At 43.1% G+C, this 17133-nt stretch overlaps 1 protein-coding gene across 6 annotated transcripts in view; it reads left to right on the forward strand.

Moving 5' to 3' along the window:
• The window catches only part of App (amyloid beta precursor protein), a 229404-nt gene extending 216490 nt beyond the window's left edge, over window positions 1–12914 (forward strand). For all 6 annotated transcript variants that reach the window (XM_057765553.1, XM_057765554.1, XM_057765555.1 and 3 more), the window contains 3 exons: window positions 723–823; window positions 3641–3787; window positions 11934–12914. In XM_057765553.1, coding sequence (XP_057621536.1) covers window positions 723–823; window positions 3641–3787; window positions 11934–12035 — 350 coding nt within the window. In that variant the 3' untranslated portion in view covers window positions 12036–12914. The remainder of the gene's footprint in view (window positions 1–722; window positions 824–3640; window positions 3788–11933) is intronic.
• Window positions 12915–17133: the final 4219 nt, after the last annotated feature.

A 17133-nucleotide genomic window follows, 5' to 3' on the forward strand; every position in this document is an offset into this window, starting at 1 on the left:
CTTCTCACTTTAACTTCTAAAACATATTTACATTTTAGTTTTAAGCCTCAAATTATTATTATTTGAATCATGGCATACTGTAACAGTTGGTCCAAGAATCGTGCATCTATGTGTAGAGAAGGAAGAAGAAACATTTTATATGTTGTACGCTCCTGCTTTATAGTCAGCAGATGAGGCAATTCCATGTGGTGTGTATAACTTGAGAGCTAGGATGCTTAGGTCAACGGATTCTGTGACTGGCACTGCTTGCTGTGCATAGAAATGTGAACATAATTTATCTGTAATTAGAACAAAACTCCAAAGTAACCATTTTCTTCTCCCAGGTCATTATGTTTTTTCAAAGCTTTGCGTTGTTTTTTTTTCCTCTGAAGTAATGACAGCCCATAGAAATGCACACATAATGAACCATAGGCCACTAAAACCAAGTCAACATTTCTCAGATACAAATTTAACCCAATATCCCAGCCAACACAGACTTTCCTTCCTTCCTTCCCCTTTAGAATTACAGAATGTGTTTGGCCGTGGGAGTATTGTTTTCAACTTTCTTTAGACGTTTTGCTTGATAGGCAGTGGTTAATGGTTTAAATCCAGGATGTCATTTTTTCTTGAAGAAGTTCCTTGATCTATTTTTCTAAAAGTTCTGCCCTAGAAAGAAAATTTGGGCAGCCTTTGTCTCGTTGTGCTGCTAATTGATCATCCTACCTACTCTGTGTTTCGTGTAGGTTCTGGGCTGACAAATATCAAAACGGAAGAAATTTCTGAAGTGAAGATGGATGCAGAGTTCGGACACGATTCAGGATTTGAAGTTCGTCATCAAAAACTGGTATGCAAAATGATTTTCCTCTCCCCACAACTGTGTGTCTGCCCAAGTGGCATGGGGACACTTGGCTCATCCTCTGCCAAACCTGGGAGGGAAAACTAAAACCAAAATGTTTGCCTAGATCATCACAAAGTTCTGAAGAGAAATAAATGGAGCTCTGTGTGCCGTTCTTTCTGACCAGAAGCAGCTGAGCCCAGCGGGCAGTTAAAAGAGTCGCAGACTTCAGTGGCTCAGCCACGTCAGCCGATATCCGTGCACTACCCTTTCTAGGAAAATAGGTTTTCCAGGCTGAACACATCTAATCCAAATATCCAAAAATGAAAGCTCTAGAACTTACTTCCCGACCCTTGGCAGAATACCACAAACAAGAAACTTGACACCGTGAGCTTTTGAAAGGTAGTCGCTCAAACTCTATTTAGGCTAGATGTAAACTGTGTGTATCGCACATAAATGAATTCTGTTTAGCTTTGGTTCTGATCTCCAGATCAGATCATCTCCTTACATAAATACAGAAATTACAGAATCCAGATTTCTGAAACCCTTCTGGTCATAACTATTCCCCATCTACTATAGTTTTATTTGAAGAATCAAAGTCTCAAACACACAATCAGTACATCTGTCTTTGGAACTTTTTTTATGCTGTTTGCTTAACTTCCCATCTGCAAGTAGAGCTTTTCAGTCATCTGTCCAACCCGTCCATTCCTCCCTCCCACCCCTTCCCACTTCCCAGGATTTCACTTGTCTCAGAAGGGGAAGGAGTGGGGACCCTGTTAGGGTGGGTGGAGGCAAGAGGTGACCCTGACCCTTCATCTTCCCATTAGTGCCGTCATCAAAAACCTTGGGCAAAGAAGATAGTGGTTTCTTTTAAGACAATGGCATTTTTCTTCCTGATGTTAGAACTGGGATGGATAGAAAAGCAAGTGTCTTCCTCGTAGCCACATAGGGATTATATAATTTCCCTGCACTTCAAGTGCGCCAAATCCCAGATTGTTAGAGTTCTTCCCTTGTTTTCAGTTATCATAATAAAGGGCTAAAGTAAAGAAGACAGTTCTTTCATGCATTCGGTGATGAAGCAAAAAATGGTAATAAAATTCTTGCAGAGTGATGCTTGATATGTACTCCAGCACTGCTGTTCCTGGAGTAAGTGTGCCTACAGTCTGATGCCTTCATAGATTCTAAATGTCTTCCCAGTGGTTATAAATAAAGTGTATTGATCCTAGTATGACATTCCGAAAGAAAAAGCCTTTATTGTTTGGCTTCTCATCCCTGAATTATTGTAGCAAATCCAAAGCTGGCTTGGGATTCAGATTTGCATTAATTTTTTTCCAGAAGAAAACTACGCTTTAGCCATCCATAGCTTAGTTTTCCTTGGCAAGTTTATTGCTCTGTCGGGTATTGTGAAATCAGGGGTGCTCCTGGTCCGGGTGGAGCTGGAAGGTTTAACAACAAAACTGGGGGAACTGCTGAAGGACTGGGCGCTGGAGCAGAGAGCTGAAGATGAATGCAGAGTCGCGCTTTCCTGAGCCGATGTCATGGACGCCCTTCTGAGTAATTACATGAACTCCTGTAATGCGACAGTGACTAATGGCAGCGGCAGCAATTAGGGGCATCAGCTCCCTCTACTGTGCTAGCTGATAAGATAATGCACTGTAATTAGTGCAGTGAATATTACAGAATTACAGTATTTCCTTAAAGACATAGGGATATGTCCAGACTCACATTTATTCCTGATTACTTCACTGTAGTATCATTAGCTAATTAATGATTTCCTTCAATAAATATGTTGAGCTAGCATATTTGGCTAGCAAGGGGACTAATTAGGAACCGCTTCTAATTTTGTTGCAGATGCACCGTGAGTAACATCCGCTTAGAAATATTTTATCTGCTCTCATTTACTTCATCTTTGCAAATTGCCACCGTGATAGATTTAGCGGTAAAAATCGGTCATTCGCCTGTCTTGAAGTCGTGTTGAAAGGATTATTTAGGGAGCTGTTTTCACTGACTTACATAATGAGTGTGGTGTATGGTTAGGAATAGTCCTTCCCCCTCCCCACCACTTTTTTTATCTACCATAAGATCATCTCTTATATAACAAGATGATTAAAGTGAGGTCTGTATCTGTTATTCCACCTAAGTAGACAAAACTGAAAAAATAATGGCTTGCTTTTGTAAGGAGCATAGAGAATATATATATATATACATATATATATATGTATATATATATATGAGGATTTAACACAGTGAATAAATTTCTTCTTTGTGACAGTGTCAGAATTCTTCTTGTGTTTAATATAAATGACCAGAGTTAAGCAGTCAATTTTGGTTTCTAGAGACAACATAGTACAGTATGGGCTGTTTGTAACTCTGAGATCTTCTTTGCCTATTGCTTCTCTTTGGAAACATTGCACATTTAAAGCACAGAGTCCTTTTCATGGTTAACTGAATGTGACTGAGTTATTGCATTATGAAGTAGACAGCTGGGCTGTCCTTGTCCCTCTGATCACCTCCTGTGTTTCAGGGTATTTATATAGAGAACATACAGGTTTGAAAACTAGCTAAGGGCAGGAAAGTGCTCACCTGTGTCCAGAACTATGCTGGGCACCTCTGTGGTTTTTACCAGACGCTCAGCTGTCAAAGAATTTCAGATCCCTGCAGACTTCTGTTTTGAGACGTGCTGGAGAAATTGACTTCTCAGAACCTGGGAAGCCATGTTTTGCTCATTGGTGGGGACCCGCCCCCTCACAGCAGAGGGTCTGCTGAAACTTTGCTCCTTCCCGTGTCCCCTCCACTTACAGTTCTTTTCCTTGGCTTGTTTTCAAGGTGTTCTTTGCAGAAGATGTGGGTTCAAACAAAGGTGCCATCATTGGACTCATGGTGGGCGGCGTTGTCATAGCAACAGTGATTGTCATCACCTTGGTGATGCTGAAGAAGAAACAGTACACATCCATCCATCATGGCGTAGTGGAGGTAGGTAGACCTGAAGGGTTGTTGGCAAGGATGAGTGAAAGGAAGGACGTACAGGCAAGGAAGCATCCTGAACATTGGCCTAACATTGGAAAAACAGCATTCCTCCATGGTGCTCAGGTTCCAGCTAATGTCTTACTGTGGTTTTCATCCATTCCAGGTTACTATGAATTTAATGAACACTCACTAACAATTTATGTTGTTACTTTAACTTATAATTTATATTGAAATTGACCAAAACAAGAGTAATTATAATGCTCAACTTTAAGGAGAAAAAAGTATGTTTTCCCTTAAATAACAAAAACAATATCAAAAGTCAGAAAGGGTAATTAAGAAGGGTAGGTGTTGCCGGGCGGTGGTGGCGCACGCCTTTAATCCCAGCACTTGGGAGGCAGAGGCAGGTGGATCTCTGTGAGTTCGAGACCAGCCTGGTCTACAAGAGCTAGTTCCAGGATAGGCTCCAAAACCACAGAGAAACCCTGTCTCGAAAAACCAAAAAAAAAAAAAAAAGAAGGGTAGGTGTTTACTTTTTGACAAAAATATTAAAACCTAGACGTTCATTCCTGGTTTTTGTTTGTTTTGTTTGGGCCCTTAAGTAATCTGGTCTTTGAGTAGAACCAGTTTATTACAAATAACCTTGTTAATTAATCATTAGTAATTTTTAGTAATGGCTCTTACTATTGCTGTGAAACACTGAGATAGGAAAGATGTACAATGAGTCCCCCACACTGTATGTGCTAGACAGATAGTCTTTCTACCTACAGGCCAACCAAGAAGGGAGTTTAATACAGAAGTCGATTTATGTCATCAAAACATACAGGGTTCAAATGCAGCTCCTTCCACTCCCGATGTGGGGAAGAAAGAGCAAAAGGGAGGACACATCCACAAACGAGATCTTTCTATGAATTTAAAGAACACTTGTGGTGATAGAGAACTCTGAGAGCCTCACTGTGTGTGTAACTTTTAGATAGTTAATAGTGTAGGTGTTCTAGAACTGAAAGAGCTCTGTGTCCACGCCCATCTTATTTTATAGATGAGAGAAATCCGAATTGAATAAAAAGATTGGCACAGCACCAAACTTAGTGTAGCCCAGGCTCCCCCATACAATGGGTGTTGCTCTCTGTCGGAGGCTCGTGTTAAGCATCTCACTAAACCCAGAGAAAGTGCCCCAGGCCATCTTTTATCATCCGAGGGTAGGGATCGTTTAATAAACTCCAGTGAGGGAAAGCCAGAAGTCTCACTTTCATCAGGTTTGAGAGTCTCCACAGCTTGTTCCCCGGGAAGCTCATGGGATTGTTGTGGGATTTAATTTCTTGGTTTTGCTGATGTGGACAGACTAAAGACCAGTGTGTTGGGTGAGACCCAGGAAACTGTGGTCTTTTGACCTGAATATTTTACAAACTAGAGTATAAATACATGTTTTTCAAGACAAGCGGTAACTCTGGATCTGAAGGCATACTCAGGCAGTAGAGTGTTTGCATCACAAGCAGAAGGACCTAAGTGTGAATCTATAACACCCCCCTCCATAAAAGACATAGCAGTAAATGCCTATGATGCCAGCACTGGGGTAAGAGAGAAAGCTGAACCTGAGAGGTTGCTGGAATCGACAAGTTCCAGGTTCAGGGAGAGATCCTGTCTCAAAAAACAAAGTGGAGAGCATTGAGGAAGACACCTGGCCTCAACCTTTGGCCTTTGCACATATATGTACAAAGAACGTGTACACACGCACATGCTCAGATTGCCAAATTTGGGGTTTTGCTCTTTCTATAGTATACCTAAGTTTTTGTCCTTCAAACACTGAAAAACACTATTTTCAATACATCTTTCTTTTGTTTCTAGAAATATACTTTTTTTTTACTTCAGTCCCCTATTTGCATATGTGGATAATTAAAAAACTCCTAAGAATTTCATTAATAGAATTCTGTTTAAATGGTCTTAAATTGGTGACTCTGTCCAGGATGGGACTTCCTGTCTGAAAAATGTCTGTTAAAATCCCATCTTGACGCCACAGCTAGAGCCTATCTCCGCTTGCTGCGGCTGCCATAGAGAGTACCACAGACTGAGTGGATTACACAACAAAAATGCATTTTCCTACCAAGTGATAGAACTTAGAAGTCTGTGATCTCAGGGCCGGCAGCATTGGTTTCATCAGATGCCTCTATCCTTGGTTTCTAAATATCTGTCCTAAATATCTGTCTTGCTAAGGTCTTCACATGGTTTCCCACAGCTCTTACTGTGTCCTGATCCCGTCCTTCTAAGGTACCAGCCATAACTGGGCTACAGTCCACCCTCACGGCTTTATAGTTGCTGCTTTCAGCGTTGACATCCTATCTTCTGATGCAGCTACAATCTGAAGACTTTGATAAGGACACAATGATGCCCAGGAAAGCTGCCCAAAAAACCGATGCTTCCACCAGGACTCCGTTCCTACTGATAGATGAAAATCCCCCACAGGCTTCAGCACTAGCACATAGTACTAATGCTGCTTCCTTTGAGTTGCTTTCTGAGCAGGCCTTGAGTTTTCCTCCAGGAAAACCAAGTCTCTAAGCACCCTTCCTTCAGCCTGGGCCAAGTGTTTCTTTTTGTCAGTTAGCAATAGATGGCTCTTCAGAATAACATAGGAAAGAGGTTGACATGCTGACCAGATTCTAAGGAACCGGAAACCATTCTCTGAGCTGGGGCATCCTAGGGGAAGATTGCTGTTCAGTGTGTCCGAGTGGTGTCTTCCTGGACATCTAGAAATGGCCTGGGTTTTCTCTTGATTCCCTCTAGAGTCTTTTTTTGTCCTAGAGAAGGATGCTGAGGAGAGTCTGAAAACTCCCTTTCCCTTTTATAGCCTATGTTTTTGTCTAGCTCTGTATTGAGTCTGCATTTGGTCAGAGGGTTGAAATAGAACTTGCTTGTTCTGTTGCCCCTATCCGTTGCCCTTAGGGAGGTGTCATTTAGCTGAAATGGTAGGAGCAGGCCACCAAGAGTTGCTGTTCAGCCTGGGGTACCAGTAGTGAGACACACTGCCTGGGTTTCACACCCAAGGCCCCTTTGCTAGTGCCTAGAGTGTGTACTGGATGTTTGTGATCCTCCCCTGCCTAACTTACGGGTGCTGTTCACACTCAGTAACAGTGTGTACACAGCCAGGGGTCGAGCCAACTGCAGAGCATTGGGAAAACAATGCATCTAAACGTGAATAGCTCATTCACTAAATAATTGCTGTAGCAACTATTTGCATTTAGATAGTATTTGGAATTATAAGTCATAGTCATCTGGGGGCACTTAAGGAATACAGGAGAATGTGTGTAGGTTATATGCAAATGCCAGGCTTTATTAGGTAAGGAACTTCATCCTTCATCTTTGGCTTTGGAGCCAATCTCCTGTGTATGTAAGCAACCCTCTATGTGGAAATAGCTTTATTCCTAGCGCTGGTTAATTTCCTTCGTGGATGAGTGGACCTGCCTCAATAAGAACAAAATGGGGTAGTGAACGGATCCAGTGTCCTGATAACTCGAGACATCACCATTGTATTTCACACCACCAGGGCATGATGGGAGCATGTGCTTCCAAAGCAGCTCTTGTTCTTTTAATGAGAGACTCCCCTGGGTCACAGAGGTAACAAGCCCAGGGAAATCATGGCGGGAGAGCAGACATGTAAACAAGCCTAGTGTCTTTTATTGACACAGTAGATAGTCATCAGAAATGAGCAGTTGGTTTTAGTTTATTAAAAAGTAAGAAATAAATATTGACTTAATGATTTGCTTAGCGTGACGCCGGAGATTCATTCTACCAGGTATGTCTCCTGATGTGGTAACTGGCATGAATCATGGCGTCACGGCCCTTGAGTGTACTGCTTCCTAAATAGGCCTGAGATTCAGTCTCTTGCTAGTGGCAGAGCACCCATGTGCCACCTCCGATACCCATCTCTGCACTGAGGTTCATTGTCAGCAATGTTGAAAATGTATATACGTAGATCTTCAGTACTCCCAGAGAGAAATTTCGGCTCCAGTAACATGAAGCCACACTGTCTCTTTATCGTAGAACATAAAGGAACTCTGCCGGTCCCGGCTCCGAGGAAGACACTGCACCCTCCCTTCTCCCATACCCCCAGTCATTTCTCAATGACCCAAAAAGTTGCTTATTTAGCTTTTTACAAAATCATGCCAAATGACCTTTCTCCTGAGGATTGTGTTGTCATACTGGTGACATCATGGAAGCACTGCCTTGGAGGTCCTTTCTTCCTGGGAACATGGGTGCAATGGCAGCCACCAACCTGGGGAGTCAGATCAGTCAGAGAGAGTTGGGGTTAAATGAGAAGCAAACTTCTGGTTTACAGATGGCTTCCAGGCAGCAGCAAGAGGAGGAACTGGAAGGGCGAAAGAAAGCATCCAAGATGATTATAAGGAACTAAGCAAGGAGGTCCTGAACACACCTGCAGAAATACTTAACATTGGCTATGACTGTAACTAAGCTACCTAGACAGGGATGGAACTAAAGTACAGAAATGATCACACTCAGGGTTGGGCAGAAAGTCAGCACTGGAAGGGGTGGAAAGAGTAGGAAAGTGGCCTGGCAAGAGCGGAAGAGTCCTCAGCCAGGTGGTAGTGTTGGCACACACCTTTAATCCCAGGACTCGGGAGACAGAGGCAAGCGGATCTCTGTGAGTTCAAGGCCAGCCTGGATAACAAAGCAAGTTCTGAGACAGCCAGAGCTGTTACACAGAGAAACCCTGTCTCGAAAAACAGACAAGCAAAAATAATAAAAATAGTCTAAGTGTCCTCTTGGGGAGTGTCTGGGGAGGAGGGATTTAGGTCCAGTGATGGAGTGCTTGCCTGGCATGCACTGGGTTCAGTCTTCAGCACGTTGATTCTGCTTCTTCAAGATGTTTGTGCTGGATAGGCTCAGCTTTACAGTGTCATCATCACCAGTGGCCATTGAAGCCATGTGCTGTCCAAAAGACAGAATCCTACACCTAAAGCCAGGCTCACTGCTGATCAGTCCCTCTCTTCTTCAGTCCAGACATCCGGGGAGAGAATGGTCATTAGTGTGATGCCCATATTTTCTTCTCCATCAAGGGGATGTTCCTTCCCTGGAAGACGAGATTCCTTCCCGTGCCCCGTGCTGTGGTATCGTTCCTTCTAGAACTCTACCACCAACTCAGGCTGCCTCAGCTCAGCGTTGATTGACAGAAACAGTATTAGGGTGTCCACGCCATATCTGGTGATAGAGAGATTGGCACGGTGCCCGTGGTAGCTTTGCCAGTGAGGAAGGGATTGAGGACCCTTGCGATGAGGAAGGTTCACCCCTGCTCTGTTTAGCTGGAGATTTCTCTGCAGACATGACTATTCGCTTCCAGCATTCAAGAGGACTGGGGATTAAAAGATGCCATTTAGACTCCTCTCCTCGGGTGCTGTTTGTAAGAGCAATCCCTTCGGACGCTCAGAGCCCTGTAAACACTGAGAGACAAGCTGCCCCATAGCAGGAATCATGAACACTTCTGCTTCCCAACAGCAAAGGGCATCAAGGATTAATACGTAAAACAAACCAAGAAAAAAAGAGGGAATTGAGATGCCAGGACTGAGCCCTGGGTCTCTGGCAGGGTTCCCTTGAGCATTTGCTCTGGAGTTTGAAGAGAGGAAACTAAATAACTGTATTAAATGGGCAGGTGTTCTGCAGTTCTTGGAAAATGCAAATTACTGTCGACAGGTAGTGTGAGGGCTGCAGCTCCTCTTCGAGGTATATATTCTAACACCCAGCTGTTGTGTGCATTTCTCTGTGCTGAGAAACAGCAGCTTCGTGCTTAATCTCCAAAGGAAGATTTATTTTTAATTCCCTTATTAGGAATCTCAATTATGGGATAATACAAAGGGTGGGGGATGCCCAAATTAAAATGACACATGATTGCAGACAGGCTGGTCCCTACCAGGCAGACTTCAAGAGTGACTGAATGCCCCACTTTGGGAGTTAATCTGTAGGGAGAAGACATTTTAACTAGCAAGCCTGTGGCCAATTACACAATTGCCAATTAAATCAAGGTGACCTCATTTGTTGACAACAGTGCAGACCGCAGGAAACTGGAAGAGATGGGAGAACACACTTGTGTGTTAGTCCCCAAGGGCAGTGATGCTAGGCATCCATTTGAGCAGTGTTGTCTTTGAGTGCTGGCTCTAAGGTAGCAGCACCTGTTCTAGGAGGAAACACCCAGACCCCTGGAATAACCTGGGGACAAGGGTGCAGGCTGCTCTCACGGGAGGAAAGAAGGGAACAGCTCCCATCTGAAGAGAAGTCAGGGACAATAAGCTGAAGGAACTGCCTGTGCGGGAGAGCTTGGAAGTTCCTATTCCCACTGCTTGGTGATTGTGTCATAAAGTCTTTCTCATGCCCAGGCTAAAAGGAGTCACTGGTTCTGTGAGGTGGGGCCGCACAGTGGCTATGAAGGATTTAACGTCTACGAGGCTCTCCATCTGAGATATATCTTAGGTGGGGCTACTCATGACCTATCTATGTAGGTCCATTTATAGTCACGTATTGGAGTAAGGCCGCTAGTTAGTTCCCTGACGCTTAGCCCCAAAATAATCACACAGAAACTGTGTTAATTAAAATGCTGCTTGACCCATTAGCTCTAGCTTCTTATTGGCTACCTCTTACATATTAATTTAACCCATCTCCATTAATCTGTGTATCTCCACATGGCTATGGCCTACCGGCTAAAGTTCCAGCGTCCGTCTCTGGTGGGGCTACATGGCTTCTCTTTCTCCCAGCATTCCGTTTAGTCATCCCTGCCTACCTCTATTCTTTTGCCCTATCAGGCCAAGGCAGCTTCTTTATTCACCTATGGTATTCACAGCATACAGAGGGGAATCCCACATCAGTCATGACGCATCTTTGTAGGTCCATCCACACACCTGGTAGCTTAACATTGACACCATGTGCTCTCTGACTTTTTTTCCCCTGCAGTGAATCGGAGAACAAAACACTGGGTAAATTGCCAGATGTCACTTGGCAGTGCTCAGCAATGAGAAATGGGATCCACCTGAGGTTGCAAGGTCAATTCAGCCTTGGATAGAATAAGAAAGATCCCTTTGAAATACGGCCCCTAGAAGATGCCTTAACTTTTCTGGGGAAAACATGTTTTATTCTGTGTGCATCTGAACAGATTCTCTTCATCGCCCAGTGGCTTCACAGAGGCTGGGCTCTTTTTAATTCAGCAGACTTAAGCAGGCACCTCCCCTTCTCCTCACGGGGAAAGGTAGTGCAGTATAGAAACAAGAACAACCATTAGCTACCATAAAAAGATAAGTGCCCTGCACGGTCTGCAGAGACTGGTAGCCTGCATGACTCTGAGAGACAATGGCTGAGGGAAAGCATGTTTATAATGCTGACCTATCTTACAGGTGAACTCCAAGGTAGTGACAGAATCCCTGTGATGATTTAGCTGGCTGTAGTTGCTACGCATCTTAGGGTTCAGGGCTGTGGGGAGCATGTGTGTGTGTGTGTGTGTGTGTGTGCATCTGCGTTTGTGTGTGTCTGTGTGTGTCCATGCATGCAGCTCTTGCCCTGAATCTGACCTCCAGCATTGCAAATTATATACGTGTAAGTATGTTAACGAGACATATACATATATAAAATATGTGTGTTATATATAATGTGAGTTCGCATTTCTCAACATGGTTTTCCTTTTTTGTGTCAGGTGATATCCCCTTTTATACATGTGTTATCACTTTAATTAGTAGGTTCTCAGAACTCTCTAACATTTCTACAGATATAAAATCATATATAAAGTCAGAAGATACTCGGAACCACAGAGAGCTGAGTCTTCTATTCTGCACGGATCCAAGTGTCACAACCAGTGCCCTCCGTGAGATATACTCTTTCTAGCTCACCAGCCCTTGTCTTCAGTGTTCGCTATTTGTTTCAGCCGAGGGACCCTGTGCAAACCCGAGTACTCGCGTCAAGATTATCAGCACCACCTAGCGGCTAGATGCAGCATCGGCATAAGCCTTTGGCTCTGCCATGTGGAGTCAAAAGTTGAGGGGGAAAGGGTAAAATAGTGGCTATTATGCGCTTTGGGCAAAAGAAAAGTACACACACTCTGCCTTTATACCGCGTAGTATTGCCGTGTCCGTGTATTGTAAACTCGAGTCTCGTACCTGCTTTCTAGGTTGACGCCGCGGTGACCCCGGAGGAGCGCCACCTCTCCAAGATGCAGCAGAACGGATACGAGAATCCAACCTACAAGTTCTTTGAGCAGATGCAGAACTAGACCACCGCCACAGCAGCAGCCTCTGAACTTGGACAGCAAAACCATTGCTTCACTACCCATCGGTGTTCATTTACAAAATAACGTGGAAAGAAACAAGCCCTTCTGTTTTCTTTACTCATCATTGCCTTTTGACAGCCGTGCTGTAACACAAGTAGATGCCTGAACTTGAATTAATATACAAATCAGTAATGTATTCTCTTTCTCTCTTTACATTCTGGTCTCTACACTACATTATTAATGGGTTTTGTGTACTGTAAAAAAAAAATTAGCTGTATCAAACTAGTGCATGAATAGATTCTCTCCTGATTATTTATCGGACACATAGCCCCTTAGCCCGCTGTATATTATTCTTGTGGTTTGTGACCCAATTAACTCCTACTTGAAATATGCTTTAAAAATCGATGGGGGATGCTTCGTGTGAGCGTGGGCGTTTAGCTGCTTCTCTTGTCTAAGCATTCTTTTCCTGGTCACTATGCATTTTAAACATTTTTAAGTATTCCAAATGATTTTAGAAAATTTTTTTTCCGTGATTGCATTTTACTGTACAGATTGCTGCTTCTGCTCTCTTTGTGGCATAGGATGCGAGGATCCACATTGATTTCTTTGTGCCTGTTTCATGTGCACACATTAGGCATTGAGAATTTGAACTTTTTTTTTTGTCCATGTATCTTTGGATCTTTGATAAAAAATTAAAAAAAAACAATCCCTGTTCATCGTAAGCACTTTTACGGGTTGGGGGGAGGGAGTCTTCTTCTGGTCTCAAATTACCAAGAATTCTCCAAAAATAATTTTCTGCAGGATGATTGTACAGAACCATTGCTTATGCCATGATAGCTTTCTACACTGTATTACATAAATAAATTAAATAAAATAACTCCAGGCAAGGCTCTCTTTTTTTATATATATAACGGTGATTGTGGACATTGAGTGATGAAAGTACTGTGGGGTGTGTGAGAAAGAGGCCGGCTCCATTGTATTTCTAGTCTGAAACACTTCAACGGTGCTGCGCGATCGTGCACACCAAGAGGAAAAGGAGGAAGTAGAGAAGCCGCGGAGTCAGCGCCTCTAAGCATTCTACGGTTTATATAAAACGGTATTTTCATGAAATTAAATACATTGTCAGAGGGGTACCATCACACACACCAGTGTAGTTCTGTGGTAAGAGTTGATTGTTTCGTCATCTAGACTGGTGAGACTCTGCCTCATGTGGCCGTTCAGACCTGAGTGTGAGTCTGGGGAGGAAATTGTGGGGAGCATAGCTCTCAGTGCTGATAAAGCATTTCATAGGCCTAACTAGTGGTGTGCACTGTTTTAAAGGGCTGTGCTTCGCTGTCTTGGTCCTTATGTTCCAAATGTGAGACACAAAAGGAAAGTTGTAGAGAAAAAAAAAAAGACAAACCTTTTTTTAATTTATTTATTTCAAGGTAAGGTCTTAAGTATCCCAATCTAGCCTCTAACTCATGTAGCCAAGGATGACCTTAAACTCCTGATGGCCCTGCCTGCACCTTCCAAGGGCTGGGACTACAGCATGCACTATTACGCCTCATATACGGAGTGCTGGGATTGGAATCCAGGGCTCCCCCTATGCTCGGTGAATTCTCTACCAAGTGAACTGCATTCTCATCCCCTAGAAATGATACTTACAGCAACTGATAGCTACGTCTACAGCAAGGTCTGGACCTCGGTACTACCCACACCTGGTGGGTAGTCATTCCCATTCTTGGGATCTGAGCATTGTAGGCTATTTATCAGCATCCACCTAATTCCAACCAGAAACGTCTCCTGAGCTATAGAACATCTCACATGCCTGTGATTCCCGTACGTGGGTGGGAGGCAAGAGACCAAGGCCTGTCTCAAAAAGTAAAAGAACAAAAATGTTTCCAGGAGGCATTCTCCAACAGTGGAAGGAAAATCAAGTGTCCAGATCCTGCCAAGTGTTTCTTAAGAAAGCAAGACGCGAGCCACTGATCTGTAAACTGTTTCTAGCATTTATTTTGTGTGGCGTGTGTTGTATGTGCCACAGTGCACTTCCAAGTGTCAGAGAACAACTTGCTGGGAAATCTGCTCTCTACTGTGTTTCCTGGGAATAAACTCAGCAAGCACCTTTACCCGCTGAGCCATCTTGCCATCCCTGATCTATAGTTGAGTGGCGTATGCGCACACTCTTTTATAGAGGATGTCTATGTATATTCCAGCTATTAGAACAAGAAATAATGCCCAAAGACTAGATGGTTGAAACCTCACGTTTTTCAAGTCCTACTACCGAGAAATAAGATTGGGATGACAGGATTTGGGTTCTAAAAGGGCCTTCTTCCTAGCTTCCTCCCTGATTCCTCACATGTTGGAAAGGAAATTTTCTAGTCTTCATCATTCTTGGGTGCTAAGCCCATCCTGAGACCTGACCTGATCTAACCCTAGTCACTTCTCAAAGGTCCCATCTGTGCATATCATCGTTGAGAACTGGGGTCTCAAACATGAGTTTAAATCAGACTGCTCTTCCATTTGTTTCTTTTTGTTGTCCTGTCTCTCAAGAACATAAGCAGCCGAGCACTGTGCTAGGGTAATTGTGGCACAAAACTGGTGGGAGTAACCAAGCAACCACTGATTTGATTTAATATCTGCTCCATGAGTGTCACCCAGGCCTGACACTGCTTGGGTGACCAAGAACCAGACACTAAATAGCCTTGGGACCTGGTGGGAAAGCAAATAATACTGATCTTTTAATAAAAGGAAAAAGGAAATAGTAATAAGGAATCAGCCATGCATTTTAGCTTTACATCACAATGTTTGAAACCACTGAAGGTTCGCCATTTCAGTGCACCCCATAGATGAACAAGCAGCCAAGATTCACCTAACTAATTCATTTTCACAGGAAAAAAAATCTCCTTTCCCCATTAGGAACAATTAGGCATGACTGCTATGTGAGAATACCCAGGCCACAGGGAGAAAATAGAATGATATGGTTTCACCTGGGCTAGAGAAAGGCAGTAGCCTAACACTAACACAGCACTACATCTATGATGTTGATGAACTCCTCAACATGGCTATAGATCACCCTTATTCCAGGCCAGCCTTCAGTTGTAGTGACCATATGTTTTAATTTAGATAATTCCAGAGAAGAAATTTAGAAGCACTGTGTGGCCTTTCCTGGAGAGACATAAGAAAGCATCTACCCCTGATAGACCATCAACAATAAAGACACAGTACTACTAAAGTCTAACAGAGCAAACCGCTGTGTTCGCTGGGATCACCAGCACGAATATGGATGACGTGTTGTTTACAGGAGCATGGGTGGCCCAAAAGCAGCTGCATCACCGAAAAGCCCACCCCAGCCCACAGCTCTAGGGAAGATGAAACTCCACACCTCTCTCCCAAGCAGTCTGCTGATTTGACCCTGAGGAGGAACTTGTAAATTGTTTCAGGAACTTTTTGTAGTTGTTTAATTCCTGCGTCTAAAGAAGCCTCCAGTACGGAAACATCCTGATAAAAAGCATACTGGTACACAGTGGGTGCCGGGACAGGTCGAAGGAAAACAGTATCTAGAGGAGCTTTAGTTTGTACTCATTGCCAGTTCTGTCGGATACTATTTCATGTGTGCAAAGGCTACTTGAGAGTTCAGATCTTTCCGTCTATCTGTTGTGTACTTAGACTTGATGTCTATATTAGCATCCACTTGATGTCTATATTGGCATCCACTTGATGTCTATATTAGCATCTACTTTGCAAACCTGTTTCACTTTACCACCTACAGAGTATATTTTTGTGTACCCTTTTTATTTTTAGCTGATCCAGCCTCTCCTATTGACATAACTTCTGAATAACTGTTATTCTGTTAAATCTTATGGTGGTACCACTAAGTATATTACTGTGCCCCTCTATAGATAGCAGGAATCTTCTGGCACTTAAAAAAATGACTTCTGGAGATAACATCTGAAATTCTCTAAGAACATTTGTGTTTGTTTGTTTCCTTGTTTGTTTGTTTCAGGTGCTGGACATCAAATCCAGTGTTGAAGTTTTCTGAACACTGGCATAAAACTTCATATGGAAATCCCATACCAGGAATATTAGATAAACAAAAATTCCTGTATAAAATCAGCTTTGGGCTATTGTACAAAATCTCAGGCCTAATTTTGGGTAGCATTCACAAAATAGCTCATTGTATGCATTCATTCATTGCATAAATTTGTTTCCCAAAAAAATCCAAAGTTAAAAAAAAAAAAAGGAATGGCCTCATATGCTAGCTAGGGAAAGGTGCTCAATTGGTGTTTCTATCCTGGTGGCTTGCTGTTGTTTTGTTGCTGTTGTTGTTTTAATATGTTCTGCAGAGATATTGACTTTTCCCAGATAGATAACTCAGACCAGACTTTGCAAACCAGTGAGTTCACTGAGATTGCTTGCAGGAATATGTGTGAGGGGTTAATTACATGAGCGTCCATGACTCAGATGCAGTTACATCACAAAAAAAAAGAAAAAAGAAAAAGAAAAAATCTAGCCCCATTTGGGTAAGGATTCACAAAAGCTGCATCTGTGGAGCTCTCTTCATGACCTGTGGGCAGCTCAGCACATCAGAGAGTCTCTTCTTCCCAGTGCTCCTCACTGTTTATGAAAACTTGATTATTAAATAGATGTGCATTCATCAAATTGATTTCTAAATATTTGCACCCCAAATAACTGCTGTTACAAGCCTCCTTTATTGTAATGAGGGATGTTGTGCAGACACTCTGAAGTGGAGAAGGGCGCTGTCAATCTCCTAAATTAACCCCTCACACATATTCCTGCAAGCAATCTCAGTGAACTCACTGGTTTGCAAAGTCGGATTTCATCGGTCTGGTCTGAGTTATCTATCTGGGACAAAATCCACAGGTCATGAAGAGAGCTCCACAGATGCAGCTTTTGTGAATCCTTACCCAAATGAGGCTAGATTTTTTTGTGTGTGTGATGCAACTGCATCTGAGTCATGGACGCTCATGTAAGTAACCCCTCACACATTCACACATATTCCTGCAAGCAATCTCAGTGAACTCACTGGTTTGCAAAATTCCTGATACCTAAAATTCTGACTTCCTGTGTCTCCAGGACCCTCTTTTCTAAATGGCTG

The sequence above is a fragment of the Chionomys nivalis genome, chromosome 3, assembly GCF_950005125.1.
Source record: "Chionomys nivalis chromosome 3, mChiNiv1.1, whole genome shotgun sequence".
Lineage (NCBI taxonomy): Eukaryota > Metazoa > Chordata > Mammalia > Rodentia > Cricetidae > Chionomys > Chionomys nivalis.